At 45.1% G+C, this 17742-nt stretch overlaps 1 protein-coding gene across 1 annotated transcript in view; it reads right to left on the bottom strand.

The window, feature by feature from the left end:
• Window positions 1-17742, bottom strand: part of HIBCH (3-hydroxyisobutyryl-CoA hydrolase) — a 1142718-nt gene that overhangs the window by 972028 nt on the left and 152948 nt on the right. Inside the window, exon 4 of the mRNA XM_086955371.1 lies at window positions 10120-10204. Within this exon, the coding sequence (XP_086811497.1) occupies window positions 10120-10204 (85 nt within the window). The remainder of the gene's footprint in view (window positions 1-10119; window positions 10205-17742) is intronic.

The raw sequence follows: 17742 nt of genomic DNA, 5'->3' as shown, positions 1-17742 counted from the left end.
AGATAAGTAAGTTGTTCTTCTCATAGAGACTGCAGATTCCTCACCTTTTGAATAGAGACCAAAGCAGTCCCTTCCAGGAGGCGAGTCTGTGGACCCGCTGAAATCAAAACATCCAGGTGGGGGAAATGCTCTTCTCTGTGGACTTGGCTGGCCAGACAGTAGTGCCTCAAGAACGTAGGAAGTGAAGCCCAAGTAGAAACCTGACAAATGTCTAGAACAGGCACCCTGAGCGTCCGTGCAGTGGTAGCAGCTTTGGATCTGGCAGACTGAGCTAGAAAAACTACCAAGGGGCTGCTTTCGGGCAAGTGCATACCAGAACTTAATACAGAGTACGATCCAGGGTGAGATGGTCCTTTACGGCACAGCCTTGCCTTTCTTTGCTCCTGTGAATCCAATAAAGAACTGATTCGCCCAGTGTTCTCTTGTACAGTAAATGTAAAAGCTGAGAATCCTTTTCAGATCCATCTGGTGAAGACTCAATCCTCCTTAGAGTAGTGAGGCGGAGGTTAAAATATGCTGGAAGACTAATGCTCTGACTACCATGAAATGGGGTCACTACCTTCGGATTAAGGAGACTTGAGTCAGCAGAACTAGCTTGTCTGGGTAGAAAGTGATGTATGAAGGATTAACAAACAGGGCAACGTGATTTTATGGGGACGAGAAAAATTTTCTTGAGGGGGAGGAGCCAGAGAAAACAACTGTGTAACGGATCAAATGGTGCACACATGAGGAATGCGAGGACCACATTTAAATCTCATTGTGGCATTAAAAATGGAGAAGGGAGAAACATATATTATAACCCCTTAAGGAAACGCGTTACAACTGGCGACTTAAACAATGAGGGCTAGTCGGGCAACCATAAAAAGGCCAAAAGAGCCGATGGGTACTCTTTAACAGTGCCCAAAGCACGGCCTTGCTTGAATAGGGACAATACAAACAGCAAAACCTCTGACAGTTTGGCAGGGAGTGGGTCAATCGATTTCGAAACGCCCCAGGCCATAAACTTATTCCAATGGCAGGGTATTCATATTTAGTTGAGGAACACCTGGCTGCTACGGTGACAACAAAAACTTTGTGAGGAAGTTCAAAGGCACTCAACTGTCACTGCTGAACCTCAAAGTGTGGAAGTGAAGAAGGTGCAGGTTTGGGTGCAGGACCCTGTCCTGCTAATGCAACAGAAGTTTCCCCCCCCAAAGAGCCAACCTCATCGGAGAACAGATAAACATGCCCAGGAGTTCAGGTTAACATACGCTTCATGCCCAATCTGGAGCTACACAGATAGCTTAGGCCTGGTCAGTCCGAATCTTCAGAACTTGGGGCAGGAGAGGTATCGGGCAAAAAGGTTACAGAAGTCCAGAGTTCCACCTCCGGATGTAATTGCCATTCATCATCCGTAAGGCATTGACAACTTAGGTCGTCCACTCTGGCATTCAGGGAACATGTCAACAGAAAAATTCCTTGGCAGTCTAGCCACATCCAGAGACGCAACACTTCCTCACACAGGGTCCACAACCACACCCTGTCTTGCTGGTTGCAGTACCACATGGCAGTGGTGTTGTTATTGAGCACGTGCACAATCTTCCCATTGATGAAGGGCAAGAAAATCTTCAGCACAAAGTGGATGGCTCTCAGCTCCAGAAAGTTGATATGGGGCCAGGGCTCTTACGGAAACCAGAAACTTCTAATATTCACCTTTCCCAAATGGACTCCCCAACTCAGAAGCACTGCATCAGTCACAACTGTGAGCTCTGGGTAGAATAAGGAAAGGTGTCTCCTGATAACCCAATAGCGATCAAGCAGCCACCACTGTAGAACTTTTACAGTCTCCCCTGAATTCTGGACCACTTCTGAAAGATAATCCCCACTCCTGGTGTTTGGCCCACTGGGACTTCAGATCCCACTGCAGAGGCGCATATGCCATTGGGTACGCATGGCCAGCAGGATGCAAGAGGCCATCAGTACCAGCAGCCCCACAGTCCTTCTCACTGATATCAGGATGGAGATTGAAACACTGGGATCATACTCCAAATGTGCTGGACTCTCTGTTCCATGAAATAGGTGCAAACTGCGCTGTGGCTAGATTGGCTCTGATGAAGGGGAGCATCTGGGAAGGAGTAATGTGTGACTTCGGCACGTTGATAGTGAACCCCAATGATACTATAAGGTTTGCCTTCATCTGCCAAGGATGAGCCTTTCTTCAACAGCTAGTCGTTGAGGTAGTGGGAGGTGTTCTGGGGTTGGTGGATAGTTCGTTGGGTTTTCGAGGAATGATATGGAGTAACCCAGAAACACAATTTGTCAGACTCACTCGTTCAAAGTAATCGCCTGTCACATTTAAAGAAAATTCCTCCAACAGGGTGGATATGCGTTGTCAAGGGCACGCTAAAGAGGTTTGGGGGTTGCAGCAGCTGGAAGAGCGGGGAACTAGGCTGCACGCTGCCATTGTTGTCCACGTATTCAGTGGGTGCCTCAGCCACAAAAAGATTGGTGGTATTGATGCATTGGCTGTATTTGCTGGCGATTCTGAAAGCCCCATCTATGGCCACGGAGGAGGAGGCGAAACTGATGGTGCAGCTGTTGTGGGGGAGTGAAAAGGCCCAGGGAGAATGCCATGGCAATGCGGTCTTTAAAGCGCTCCAATGCAAAATCCACTTTTTTCCAAAAAGACTGGAACTGTCAAATGGCATGTCCTTAACACTCCTCTGAATATCCTCTGAAAGCCCTGTGGAATTTATCCAAGCAGGTCTGTGAAGGCCACACTGGTGTCTATAGCTCTGCTGAGCGAATCTGTAGCGTAGTCCCTAGAAGACAGTGAATTTGGTCTCATCACGACCATCCTGCATGGTCTCAGACAGGGTAGTACAAGCCTTCTCTCTTAACATTTCCCTTTCAATTAGGGTCGCATCACGACCATCATGCATGGTCTCAGACAGGATAGTACCGCCCTCCTCTGTCAACATGGGGAGCACCTGAGCCACGGAACCACACAAGGTGTGAGAATTGCAGCCTAGAAAACAGCTGCTATTGACAAAGCTGAGGGCTCAGCTCGCAGAAGGGGGAGACCTGTTTCTTAAAGGTCTCTGTTCTTTTGAATTCCCTGTGAGGGGGAATAGTCAGGAAAGAATTTGGCTGAACTTTGCTGGCCAAAGCCTGTACCATGAGGCTCTCTGGAGTATGGTGTTGGGTAATAAAGTCTGGATCCCCTGGAGCTGGACCATAGTGCCTGGCGACCTACCGATTAACAGGGGGGCTTGAAAAGGGTTTTGCCTAGGTCTGCAAAAGTGTGTCCCTAAATGCTCAATAAAGGGGCAAAAGGTGGTCAGAACTGGTTTGGCCATGTCGAAGCACCTCAAGTCAAAACATAGGTCTTGACTACCTGGGGATTTTCTCGTCTTTCCTGCAGGTCTTCCAGGAGGATATGGCTTTTACATCTTCAGCTGCCTCTGTGTTGGGGCTACAACAAACTTCTTCACAGGGGTCGGCATTATGTAATGCATCTCCCAAGCCCGGCACCTGACCTAGAGAGAGCCTACGTTCTGTAAGTGCTATTTCTGTACTGACCACCCTTATGGCTCTCTCTAGCATAGTATTAATGCTCGTGAGTTTATGAGGTAATGTGGCTGTTCCTGTGACCGTACTCTTCCCCATAATACTTACACCACAAGAGGACACTGTAGGGCAAATGTTCACCTTGAGTAACTGGATGATGATTAATCCACGTTTAATCCACAGTGTCCATGTCAAAGGGGTGGCCCAGCCCACCTCAGTCGGTCTCGGACAGGCGTAGACGGGCTGGCCCTTGGCCCGGACACATCCCGCACAGCGGAAGAGGAAAACACGCTATATAGCGCCAACAAGGAACATCTGCAGGACAAAGAAGGGACCGCCTCCTGGGGCCCTGGAGATTTCTGAACGATGGAGTCCGCGGTGCGATGTGTTCCGCTGGTGTGTGGTAGGGGTGAGGAGGGGTTCTCCACATGCCACCATTGGCATTTTCCTTATGGGCTTTAGTGTAGCAGGGTTGCCTTCAAAGCTGAATGGGTTGTCATTGCACTAACATCCAAGCTCAAAAGCTCTATTTCAAATAGTGTCCTCCTGCAATGTGGAACTGGTTTGTACTTTTCTCCAGGGTAGATTTAAAATTCTAGTGCGACCCTGGCAGGTCAAAATGGCAGGAAGTGAGCTGATAGCGAGGCATTCCCAATGATGCAGTATGCTAAGTGTTGGAATTGACAAAAGTTCATGAGACGTTTTAGCCCTTCAGGGGGCTGCAAACTTCCCTTTCTTTCAACCAGCTGCAATCTTCCCTGAATGAGTGCCCTATTAGGAGGTCATGATGAAGTCTGTTTATTTCTACAGATGACATTTACTAAACGAAGGAAATCCTGTTTTTGTATGGATACCTATTTAACAATTAACAGATTAAAGCTCACCTGATGGTAATCATTAGATACAAGGTGAGCTTCCACCCATAGTTCAGAATATGTTCTGTTTGATGCACTTACACTGCTCCCATGAATCAATTGTATCCATTGTATGAATCAGTTGTATAGTTTGCTTTTTTATTTATTTACACTATATTAATGTGTTAATATATTAATTTCTAAGCAGTCACGGACCCCCTGAGTAGGCATCGCAGACCCCCAGATATACTATCTACACAGTGGATGATTCGTAATTAGTATCACCAGTATCAGACACAGGACGGGGTAGATTCTTGGCTAATCAGCCACTGCTGATCTACGCTAATAATTGTAGTCTTTGCCCTCCACTTGGTTCAAAGGAGCCAGCAAGCCGGCCAAATTGGGTTGGCCTACAAACAACAGGTACCTCATTGATAGGTTGTGGTTTAAGTGCGCGGTTCACTGGTGATAGTAATTACGAACCATCCACTGTGTAGATAGTATATATAATTGCCATGTGATCCCCCAGACAAACTAGCTAAGAAACATGTCGACTTTTAACTTGTAGCCACAACTGGACATCATTTCAGAGGTGGCTTGCACTTTCAGTTTTTAATTGGGACCAGTTGGCCTGCTTATTAAATTGAATTTGGAGCACTGCTGGACCCCCCCTTTTTAACCTTCCATACACTATTCCTGCACATTTTTCACTCACATCTACACCACTAGGCCCCTTACCTGCACTGCACCCTATGGTCTGGGATAAAAAGATCTCAGATAAAGAGCCCCTTATAGGGTGCCCGTCAGGCATAACAGCGCAGGCCTGACAAGGAGCATGCCCTATGATGAGGAACTCTTTCCCAAAACAGGAGAATCCCTGCCTCCACCGTAGGGTAGTAGCCAACCTAGCCTCTTCCCGCTTTTTTGCTCTTTGTCTTAGGAACTGCATAACTGCGTTGCTTACTTAATGTCTCTATTGTCAAAATTTCAGTTCCATCTACTTACAGGCGGGCAATTGTTATTCCTTTGCTGAAAAAAATTACAATGATTCTCATTCACTGAGCAAATATCATCCCATCGCTGAATTGCCTCTAGCAAGTAATGTTTAGAGAAACATATCAATGGTCAAATTACTACTTTTGTGACAAGCAAAGCAGTTCTTTATCCATCCCAATTGGTTTTGGATCTATGCACAGCACAGAATTTCAGTTTTGCATCAATAATATCTGCTGGATGCTAGATGAGTAAAGCAAAGTAGCATTAATTCTGTTAGTTCTCTTGGCTGCCTTTGATACGATCTCCCATCATATCTGTAGTATTAGACTATACGAGATCAAATCTTGAGAATCCGCACTCAACTGGATTCAATCATATATTAAAGGTAGAAATCAAGCAGTCAAATTATCTTTCATTTAGTCGGATTTGACAACCACTGAATTAAGGGATAACGAAGGGGTCCTCATTAAACCTGAGTCTGTTTAAACTATATGTTGCTCTACTACACTGACTACTTAGATCTTACAGATTCACATTCATGACCTGCAATAATGATACTCACTAAATTGGTAATTAGACTGGATGACACTTAAGAAGAAACTAAAACTAAGTTTCAGAACTCAGTTAACCGAGTGGGATCTTGGAAGAGAAAATAGTTGCTTAAACTTAACACAAAAAAGATTGAAATGATCATCCTCTACGATATGATCTCAGAATGGGATATAACCTGGCGCCCTACATAACTGGCAACTACGCCTGCCCCAGTTAGGTCTGTAAAATAGAATTCATAATTCTTTACTCCAGAGAACCCAGAATAATACATTGACTTCTACCTCCTTTTAACACTTTAATTCCTAAAATAAAAATTGCAGTTTTTACCAATATGCTGCAGGAAAGATGTTTTTCACACCATTATACTTTAGCTGTTGGATTCTTAAAACATTATGTACCAAAGTGTGTGTTCCCAAACAGGAAAGTCACAAACTGCAGCTATTGCAAAACCTGGCAGCTTGTTCCCTGCTAGATCCAATAGGAGGATGTGTATGGCTCCAGTACTAGCTGACCTCCATTGGTTTTGAGTCTGCAAAGGTATTACTTTTAAAAGTACCTGCAGATTTCATCAGGCGTTCTACAACCAAGGGTCCAAGGGCTCAAGAAAAAAGTTATTCTCTATCTTCAAACACAATCTATTCGATTTGGATCAGGTGCTCAAGCTAAAGTCACATGTTTTGAAAGATTGAGAACAGGTGGTTGAGTGTTAGGTCTGGACCTACGCAGCGCGCATGCGCTGCTTAGGAAAGAGACCTTAAGCCATGGGCAGAGCTTTGGGGGCAAAAACGTGCACGCGTTGCATTGCTTGCAATGGCACCGCGTGCACGTCTGGCGATTTCCTTGCAGGAGCTCGCGGCGCCATATGGTGTCACGCCCCCTCCCCTGATGCCGCGCGAGGCTTTTTTTTCGTTTGCTTCGAAAGGCAGCCCTGGAAGTGTGCCTGAGCCAGCCTACCTGTGCCAGCAACTGGCCCAAAAGGTAAGATAAGTGCCTTGTGTTACAGCCGCAGAGGGCTGCTGAGTAACCGCCGCCTCACCGCGTTTCATGTTTTGCAACAAAATACAAAGCTGCCTGAGAGCTGGCCACAGCAAGAAAACACGCCTTTTAATCGTTCGTTTAATGTCCCTATGCTGCTCCGCCCATCACTGCCTGTTACGTTAACTACCTCGGGGCCCATTGTCAATATCCCGTCCCCTCTCTCCCCGGCCTGTGGCTGCCTCTTATTTTAGATGAACGAACAACGCGCGGTGGGCACCATTCGTTAATTACTTGACTCGTGTCGTGAATCGGCACAGCACGCCCTTAATGTTTTGTATCTGGTTGCAATCACCGCGTTTCATGTTTTGTCTCAATTTGCAATAAAAACAAAGCTGCCCAAGCGCTGGCCCCAGCAATAAAACACGCCGGTTAATCGTTCTTTTCAGAAATGTCCCTATGCCGCTCCGCCCGTCACTGCCTGTTACTTTAACTACCTCGGCGCCCATCGTCAATATCCCGTGCCCTCCCGTCCCCCGCCTGTGGCTGCCTCTTATTTTAGTTGAACGAGGTTAATGCAAACTATCTTAACTTATAATAAAACAGGCGTGGGTGATATGCAGCACCAATTAAAAAGATGAAACTTATTCAAGAATTTCCCTGAGCCGCGTCACTGCTTTTTTCTTTTTTTTTGAGGGGGAGTACCAAGACTGAGTGGGCGCAGCGTCTAAGGGAATAGGTTTGACACGGAGGGGTGAGGTTCAGTCTCAGCTCAGGCCAGACATATGTGATCTTTGCCACATGTTTTTTCATGACATATGTGTTAAGAAAGGACATTTGGAGCAGTAAGTAAGAAAGAGCTGTCTGTTTTCGCTTGCACCGTTGTTTCTGTGGGCTGGAATTTGCTTTTTGTTACCTGAAACCGGCTGCAGAGTGAATCACTGACCGTGCTTGCATGTGTGCACCGGGCTCCCTCGCAGGCCTCCTTCCCCTCCCGCAGCCTGTGCTCCGACATTTGCATTCCTAATTTACCCCTGGGTTGAGCAGATTGAGCAGGTTTGCGTTAAGTACGGGATTTGAATTTTATTTTTATTTTTTGGCAGTAGATGGCACAATCCCCGTGAAGTGCCCAACTCCTCCCCCTCCCCCGAAAGCCCTAGAACACTTCGTACTAATTGAAGCAGCACCGGCCTCACCTGAAATTACAGGAACAGGTTTGTTTCTGGCCAGTCCCGGTCTCTCTGGCCGCTTGGAAACACCCTCTTTACCATGCGCTCACCGCACTCCCTCCTCAGCACATCGAACTCTCCCCTTAGTCCACAGCACAGAGCAGCCGGTTTAAATGGGGCGCTGCTTTTTCACAGAAAGTGCGTGCACTTTGCTCTGGCTCCGGAATACGGCTTGACAGCAAGTGTGTAAAAAAAAATAAAAAACACTCCATAGGCAGTGTGAACGCAAAATAAAACACGCCTGTAAATCTGGGCTTTGTTACTTTCCAGCGCTTGTTCATTGGTCTGCACAGTAAATGCCCTCAAAGCAACCACCATTGCCTCTGTGGGCTGGAATTTGCTTTTTGGAATATGTAAGCTATACGACAACTGGGTTCTCAACAATATGTTCGGCATGTAAACGTATTTGCTTTTTAGATTCACAATAAAATAAATGCAAGCCCAGTCTGATCACTAGATAAAGCTCTCTACCAGGCTTTATTGATGTAGCCCTTTCCATGGATGTTTCACAAGAGCCATTTCCATTAAAAGTTAGAATGTTTCCCTATTTTCAGCTGCAAGAACTTCCCTGAATCATGAGCCTAAACGTCGGGCTAATGCATGTGGGCACTGACCAGGCTGATAAGAGTGATGGCGGCAATAAAGAAGGCCTGTGCGCATTCCTCAGCCTTCACTGCTTGTAAAAGGATAAGCACATTATATGCCAGCTCTCCCCATTACTTTTGAAAATGTATCCATGTGTTAAGATGTCTTAAAGGACCGCAAAGTTTCCCGGAGTAGCACTAATATGGTATTTGTTAACAACATAAATACATACACATTTGAGTAACATCCAAATCCGATATCTAAGAAAGTAGCGTTCTGAAATCAAGACAAGAGCCCATTGTTCTCTTGAACCCTCTTACTGACACATCTGAAACACCATCCATAGCAACTGGGACACACACTCACTGCACCTCATGCTGAATCCTACACCTGCATACGTAATATGTATTTGCAAGTCATTCAAACACTAGCACACGTGAAATCCATATAGAAAGCAATGTATAACATATTGTGGCACATAGATCCTACACGCTTCCACTTGGCTTGTTTTTTGTAATCATCACATTTGAGAGCACCTTGAAATAATTCACTTCAGGATGTGCACTGTACGAACACCACTCTTGTACATGGTTTAATTGAACATAATGTTGCTTTATCTGTTTTAGCAATAAAGGCTTTTCATAGGAGGCATAAACCAATTGACTTGCCTCCTGGGTCACTAATTAAATATTCATCAGGCAGAAGGAGGAAAGAATCCGATACCCATTCAGTGGCTCGAGTGCATATTGTGCAATCAGAAAACTTGGTTTTAATCCCGGCTTCTCAGCTTGACTAATCGGTGTGACCCTGGGCAGCCACCTTTCGTCACAGTGCCTTCTTTTTCCGTGCTCATCATGTTTGAGAGAAACTTTCATTTTATTACTATTTCATTCCTGGATGTGCACTTTAAAAAATCTCTCTAGCAAATAGTTTAATAGACCACACTTTATTCTCCATCTATAACAAACAAGCATTTGCAATGCAATAGGTCTCGCATTATTAAAGTTTGAGCTATTGGTGTTGCATTATTTAGCAATGCCACTAGCTCAAACTTTAATAATGCGAGACCTATTGCATTGCAAATGCTTGTTTTTGTTGTTGCAATCAAATAAAGGAACCTGCTGCCTTTAAAGATTACAAATCATTTAGCATTGAAAAAAGATTTTAAAACGTTTCTTTTTAAACTATAATTAAATATACCTATTATATGGATTGACTGCATTCCTCATTACTAATGCCCGGAAAACCTTGGGGTGACTGTCATACTCTACACAACCTATTACATAACACGGCTTTCTTTGAATTAATGACTTGTCCATTACTTTGGTCAAAGTTTCTACTGTGTATTAGGAGAACTCATGGCATTTAATAAATCTTACCTCTGATATCTCCTCCAGCACAAAATGCTTTTTCACCAGTGCCCTTTATAATGATAAGATGGGTCTCAGAGTTTTCTTCCCATGCCTAGCAGAAAAAGAATAGTTTGTATCATTGAAATCTGAAATAAAAAAACAACTTGCTTTTGAAAATATTTCATAAAATCGTCTGACCCAAACCAGCACTAGTTATAACAATCTAAAAGGATCTAAATCTCTGTTTCCCAAACTATGGGTCACGACCCTTAGGTGGGTCACAAGATGATGTTTGGTGAGTCGTGAAATTCCAAGCATTAAATTTGCCTTTAAATTATGTATTTATCTTGTCGTATTTGTTGTGTTTCAAAGACAGAGGGCAAACCCCAGGCTATGTCTCCTGACAAATTGCTGCTTAAGTGTTTTTTTTCTTTTCAAAACAGAGTTTTATTAAGTCAGCAGATAAGACATTCACATCTCGAGCAGGAGAAATACAGTTTGTTCTGGTTAGAATGATAAGAATCAATCTAGTGTCTTTCATATGACATTTACAGAATAAGTAAATAAACATTTCGGGCTTGTAAACAGAAGCCCATAACTTTATAACCAAGTGTGCCATGTACAATACAATAATCTGTTCAACATACTTTGCAAGCCAATTCCCATATATAACGTAGGTCCCTGTATCACTTCTCTCTCCCTTGATCTATCATCCAGAGATTTCAGCATCAGTATATTGTGGTTGTTGAGGGGTTCCAAAATAAGACCTAAAAAATCTGCCCAGTGTTTCCAGATTTTGAAATGTTTCTGCAGGCAGCCTCGTGCCTTAAATATAGGTTGCTCCATGTTCATACACCAATCTAGACTCGCCCTCCATGCCCCTAGTTTGGGCGGGGCTAGGTCTTTCTATGTCCTGGCTATATATCTTTTGGCAAGAGTAAGGCCCAAGAATAATAGATGTCTTTTATACAGATTTCCTACAATCTCTTCGGTGGCATGCAGTAGTGCAAGCTTAGGGAACAGGGGCAACTCCCACCCCAGTATTTCTGACAGACAGGTCGTGACCCAGTCCAAAATCTGCAGAGTCCTGTGCATTTCCAAATAGTGTGTATGAACGCACCGTCCGCACTGTCACAGCAGAGACATATAGGGGAAGCTATCATTCCTGCCCTCCACAACCGGTATCTAGTGAAATAAGCACAGTGATTATATTTAAACTGAATTAATCTTAGGCGTGACACCATTGCGAGTCCCCAAGGGGATTCGAATATCTCTGTCCAGTTGTCGTTATCTGGTGAGCCAAGATCAGCCTGCCATCTCACCCGGTGTGAGTCTAGGATCATAGAGAGATTCGTCATTAGGGATTGGTATATATTTGTTGTCTTGTGGTCTCCCAAATGGCCCATAAATACCTTAGCCTCTATTGGGTTAAACTCTGGGATAGATTCCAGGGTCACTATGTATGGTGTTAGAGCGTGGCGAAATTGCAAATACTTGTAGAATTGAGAACGCAGCATCTCAAATTCCTTCTGGAGCTCTTGATAGGACTTCAGAACAGTGCTGTACATCACGTCCCCCAATGTGGAGTTACCAATGATATCCCCGTCCCGAAACTTTGACAAGGTTGATACCTGTGGCATAAGACCACTCTGCCAAAGAGGCGGTTCTCTTGTCAGTTTTCCCCACCATCCCATTCTGCGAAGCGATTGCTTCCATACTCCAAAGACCACCCATGTAGCAGACAGGAGCTGCCGGAGGTCTCTTCGGGCATGTAGGAGCAAGTGTGGTAGGGTGCTACCCATGAGCCATCGTTCCACCTGGTATGCCGGGTCATTTCTGTTTTCGTACCACCAATCGTTTAGCACTTAGAGGTGAGAAGCTGAATGATGTGATTGAATATCCGGTGTGATTATCCCCCCACAGTAGGTTGGCTGAAAACATATTTTTAGCACGACTATTGCGGTCTGGTCATTCCAAAGCAAGCGGCTGAGTCTGGAATTAAGCTGTCGGAACAAGGCGGGTGGTATTTGAAAGGGATGATTCTGCAGCTGGTTGCTTAAGTGTTTTTTAGGTCGAGCCTAGACGAAAGCAAAGCGAAGCTTTGCTGTCTAGGGCTCGACAACTTATGTAATCACTTTCGGGGGAATGTGGACAGCAGACTATCACGAGCGTCTCCTGACGGAGATTCTACCTCGTGAGCGCGCACGTCGCCGTGCCTCTTTTTCCCATTCTCAAACAAAGCCACACTCACGCATGCGCACATACACACGCTGCATACACACACGCACCCCCTTAAACAGACACACGCACGCACGCACGCACAAACACACTCCAACATACACACGCGCGTACACCCCCACCCTCAACCCCACTCACCGGGCTCCTCTCCCCTTACGCATGGGAAGGCACTGTGCTAGAAGGTGCGCTGTCTCAAATCACCGCTGCCTCCCACAGCGGCATTGTATGGAAATTAAAACTTGCCTCCCCGTAAACACCGCCGCAGCCCGGGAACTTCGGTAGCCTTACAAATCCCGAGCGCAGCTCCTCTGACGTCAGACGAGGAACCGCGCTGGGATTGGTGCCGGTGGGGCCGTTGCCTGGCAACGGAAGTGACGTCGACGCCGGGCGGGACTTCGACGCCGGGCGGGAGGGGCGGAGGCTGATGGAAGCCTGAGGCGGCCATGGAGCCGGGCCTCCCGCTGCTGCTGCTGGGGAGCTGCAGCCTGCTGCTGTTCGCTGCCGGTGAGTCCGGTTTACGGGCCGGGGAGTGGGGTGCTGCTATGTTTAGACTTAAAGGTGCAACAGGGAGATGTCTGCGGAAGCCCCTTCCCGCGCCTGTGGTGTCACCTTACAGCACTCGCAGGAACTTTCGGGCGAGTTTAGAGCTGGATGGAGCCCCTCACTCACTCTTTGTGCTTCCCGAGGCCACAGCCTTTGTCCTTGTTGCAGCATTTCCTCGCTAAGGAGGCAACTATTCAGCGGAAGAGGGTGAGTGAGCGTGCTTACACTGCAGAACTGTTAGAAATACTTGGACAGGGGAAAAAATGCCCCATTACCACCATATTTGGAGCCCAGAATGTATTGCTATATCCTGGTTACTTACAGACACCACCTCAAAAGCCTTCCCTGAGACAAGTGCTGAAAAGTAGTCACTAGGATGTGGCACACTGGACATGTGAACCTTGACATTTGACTGGCATGTGTTGGTAGTGTATCTAGAGCAGGGCCACTGGAATTATGTGGCCGGAGAGGGCCAAATTATGCTGGTTGAGTTAATTATGCGTCAAGAAAAAGTAAATTATGCAGCATATTTTGTAACCGAATTACTTCATTAATTCGTCATTTTTAAATTTAGTAACACTGTCTGGGCATTGTTGCACTTCATTAGTACCAGTCCAGCACCCAAAGATAGCAATAAGCAACACAAAGTTGGCCAGTCCAATTTTGCAAACCACCTTCCGATGAGCGGCAACATGTGTCGCTGCATTTCTTTTACAACTTTTGAACCGGTTGAGCTAGAAACATTTTCCTTGTTAAATCTGTACATGGTGTGTCATATAGTGGATTATGTGGCAAATCTATAATTATGCAAAATTCGACGTGGCCGCACAGACGCATAACTCCGATCTAGAGTGATGCGGTGACTGGCCATTCGACCGGACTTTACCTAACAAGTGATTGATCATCTTTATCAGTAAATGATGTCACCAATTCTTTACCTGGTGCGCACTATCGAGGTCGGTGGTCAAACTGTAAAAAAGTAAGCAGAGAGTTCTAAAGATGTCTGAGGTGCTCCCCGCTGGCCCTGCCGAATGACAGGGATGCTGAATACGGGACTGGCTATATATTCTCTGCTCAATCTCTGCTCAATCTCATGCCTCTTTCCTCCACCGCCCTTTGAACACTCTCTAGCATGTTCTTTCCCACCCCTTTCTCGCTCTTTAGCTCTGGGTCAAAGCCTTATGATGAAAAACAAGTTCCGGTTCTCAAAAATGAGCGGGTGGTTCCTTTCACTGACTCCAACATATTAAGAATGAATGTCACGCATGCGCTGGTAGCCTAACATTTTCTAATAAACTTGACATTTGACTGATCTGGCTAGCTTCCACAGAGCAATAATCCGTCGGCTCACACACCTGAGAAAAGCCATCCCACGGCTGCCAGATCTCTGAATTTCTATCAGAAGACATTTACAGGACAGGAGATTGTTTTTTTAAATTTCTTTTATGGAGAAGTTCCTTCTGTTCCTAGTTGAGTCTTGGGGGTTGGATCTCTATGTTCAGCTGGGCTTTTCCACCCCTCTCAGAATCAGGTTAGCGTTTCCTTTGCGTTATCTGCGTGCCGTCCATGTTTCCTGAGGTCAGGGCTACACACCCAGCCGGCAGCCGCCCCCTACTGCGGTTAAACCAGGCCCTTGAAACCGTGAGGCAGGACAAAGGGCAGACACTACAGTCTCAATCAAAAGTGCAAGCCTCAAACATAGGGAGGAAAATGCAAACTTTCCTATAGGCAGATAAGCGTCAGTACTAAGGGGCTAATTTGGACTGGTCGAGTTTCCTATAGAGCGAGTACACTATTTCACCACTCACGATTACATGTGTTTCCGGCCAGGAATTATTTTGTCTGCAAACTTAGGGCCCAGAGTGATACTCAAAATGCGGCCCTCCTGACCTTTACATGCGGCCCCTCGTTAACTGCGGCACTGAGCGCTATTTACTCCACTCAGCACTAACACAAAACAAGCATTTACAATGCAACGGTCTCGCCTTTGCAAACGTTAGAGCTAATGGCATTGTAAATGACAATGCCATTTATTTATCTGTTTTCAAAACAAACACATAAATAACAAGCAGTGCATAAAAATGCACTTTGTACTTATAGTCCTTGCTTATGAAAAGCAAGGCTGGCAGTCTCTTTTATTGCCAGCCTTGCTTCTCGTAAGCAAGGACTATACGCACAGCTTGCACGTTTTCAAAACAAATTAATAAAAGGCATTGTCATTTACAACGCCAAGAGCTCCAACTTTGCAAATGCGAGACCTATTGCATTGCAAATGCTTGTTAACATGGGGATTGGTGTTCACAAACAGCTCTCACTTTGCAGTCAGAGTAAAGTGAATTATGTGACAAACTTGCTAGGGTACAGGAAGTATGAAAAGAAAGGATGTAGGATGTCTTTTTTCTTTTAACACAACAACAAAATGTAAAGGAACTATACACATTCAGCAGTTAGGAAAGCAAAAAGAAGTTCATTATTTTTGCAATTCTGACGTGTCTTGGAATGAAGATTTTTACAGGATCAAAACAAATCAAGATAATTAACTTGGTGATGCACAAATGAAAAATATTCACTGAAACCTGATTTCCCCACATAATTATTTGCCTGCAATATAGGCTTATCAGTAAAACTCAATGTCTGTGCAAATGTATTGGGCATTTCAATTGAAAATGTGCTGTCTGTAAGTGTCAGTGGTCTACCACATAATGCTTTAGTTACATTCAAACAAATCACCTGCCTCATGTCCATTAAAGCTAGGTGGGCCGTGAAAGTGTGTTATTCTACAAACTGGGTCTTGGTTCTAAACATTTAGGGAACTGGTCTAAATTAAATGTCCCATACACAACTTGAAATATCTGGGCTTACACTGAAAGCAAATATCTCACAAGAGAATAGTAAGAATAGGTTAATCGAGAACTTTATTCGTTTCTAAAGTGTCGGAGACCAACCTGTACCAGATTTTTCGATCTACCTGTTTGGACTCTAAGAGCAGATAATTTAAACCAAAATCTTCAGAACTACCACAAAAGGAGAGACAGAGATGACTTGGGATGTGCAGAGAGCATCTTGTAGATACTACAAGAGTTCGCTACAGGCCCTTAACTTTGAACCAGGATACCCGGTCCCAGAAATAAGGAGGTTATGGAGCTTAATTTGGAAAGAATATGGAATAAACCATTTACCTAAACAAAGATGCCACTTAGGTGTGGTTTACAGACCGTTAACACATTTGTGAGTGGAGAAGCCTGCGGGTGCAGTTAGACAAGATTGTGGTAGCGAGGCTACGCGAGATCGAGCCAACTTGTGTGGGAAGGGGCCTCTGGAAAGACTGCTCTAAATATTTGGTTAGGCACAGTGTTATACCATGCGGGCCAAGAGCTGTATCTTGGCACTGGTAGACTCTGCGGGTGTGCAGACTATGGGATAAAGGGGAGACCTGGGGTGCTAACTGTACCTCCTGTCTTGGTCTCCTCAATACCTTCAGCCCTCCAGTCAATCAGTGGGTACTTCAATAGGTTTTCACTTAAGCCCCAAATTTGTGTCTAGTTCTAAATTAATGCAACTAAACTTTCAGAGAGGCTGGTGCATGGTCGGAATAGGACTTACATTTGTCACTTGCATCTCACCTCTCTTAGGAATTCACAAAGCATCAGATTGGAAAGTCTTAAATAAGTTCAATGCATTCCAGAGCAGTGTGAGGCACTGGACACCTTGCTATGTCTAGTGAGGCAAACCATTCCTTTCATCTTACAAGGTGAATATTTACCACCTATTCTCCCTGTGCTCAGTCCGTTAAGGCATAAATCTACTACTTCACAGTTTCTACATGTTTTGCTTCAATTTTAATGTGCCTAGAGGCGAATATGGATAGTCCTCCTTTATTTAGCGGCCTTAAATCATTTCTGGCTCCAAGCAGTATATATACAATAGCCCCAAGTTGTAATGCACGTTCAAAGCTTCCAACTCTCATCTCACTCTACCTGCTCCCCCCCCAGCCTATTAGGTGCCAATCCGTCCACTGAGACCTTATAGACTAGCCTCAGAAAGTGGATATACTCTACGGTAATAACATCATGGACATAATTGTGGGGTCGCAGTAGCGACCCCTGGCTTGCCCTGTGCTACCCCTAGCACTGCCAAATTCAGTGCCAAGAACACTGGGACAGCTGGGACTCCACTCTCTTTATTTTCTGTCAATTTCTTTATTACACTAATAGTAAATAAACAAAATATATTATTCACTAATAGTATAATAAAAAATGAGTACAATAAGCTGGAATATGTCCTTCCATGGCAGCTGAGGTACGTAAAAAATACTTTTAAATGTATGTTTGCGTGTTTGCGGGTGAGTGTGTGTTTATGTGAGAGAGAGAGAGAGAGTGTAAATGTGCGAATTTGTGCGTAAGTGTAAGTATGTGTGTGTGAAAGTGGAGGTCAAAGGTCGTGTGATGTCACTTTTGCTACACCGGGCATTTTGGTGAATTGATGTTCATGCATAACATGCCCACTTGGAGTGAAGAACAAGTGTCAGGGAAGATTGTCTGTTCCTACTCTCTTCTACCTCCTCACCAGCAGCCAGCTGATAGCAGGAGACGACAGTGTGTATTAATGAAGTCCACGCAGGTAGGATGTAGTTTAAGTAAATTTATTTAAGTAAGATACTTGTAGAAGAGTTCTAGTGTACAGCCCCACCAGGAGCAGCCTGCCTGCGGCTCTGCCCATTCTCCAACTGTCACACCACACCTCACAGGCACCCAGCATTCCAATACGCATCACCACCCCAGCATTCCATAAGGCACACAACACAATCACACTGGCTGAGCAGTGGGAGAGATAATGCAGCACACAGCACATTCACGGTGGCTGAGCAGG

This window comes from Lissotriton vulgaris, chromosome 2_1, assembly GCF_964263255.1.
Source record: "Lissotriton vulgaris chromosome 2_1, aLisVul1.2, whole genome shotgun sequence".
NCBI lineage: Eukaryota > Metazoa > Chordata > Amphibia > Caudata > Salamandridae > Lissotriton > Lissotriton vulgaris.
The sequence above is the reverse complement of the archived record's forward strand: the minus strand, read 5'-3'. Positions and strand labels throughout refer to the sequence as shown.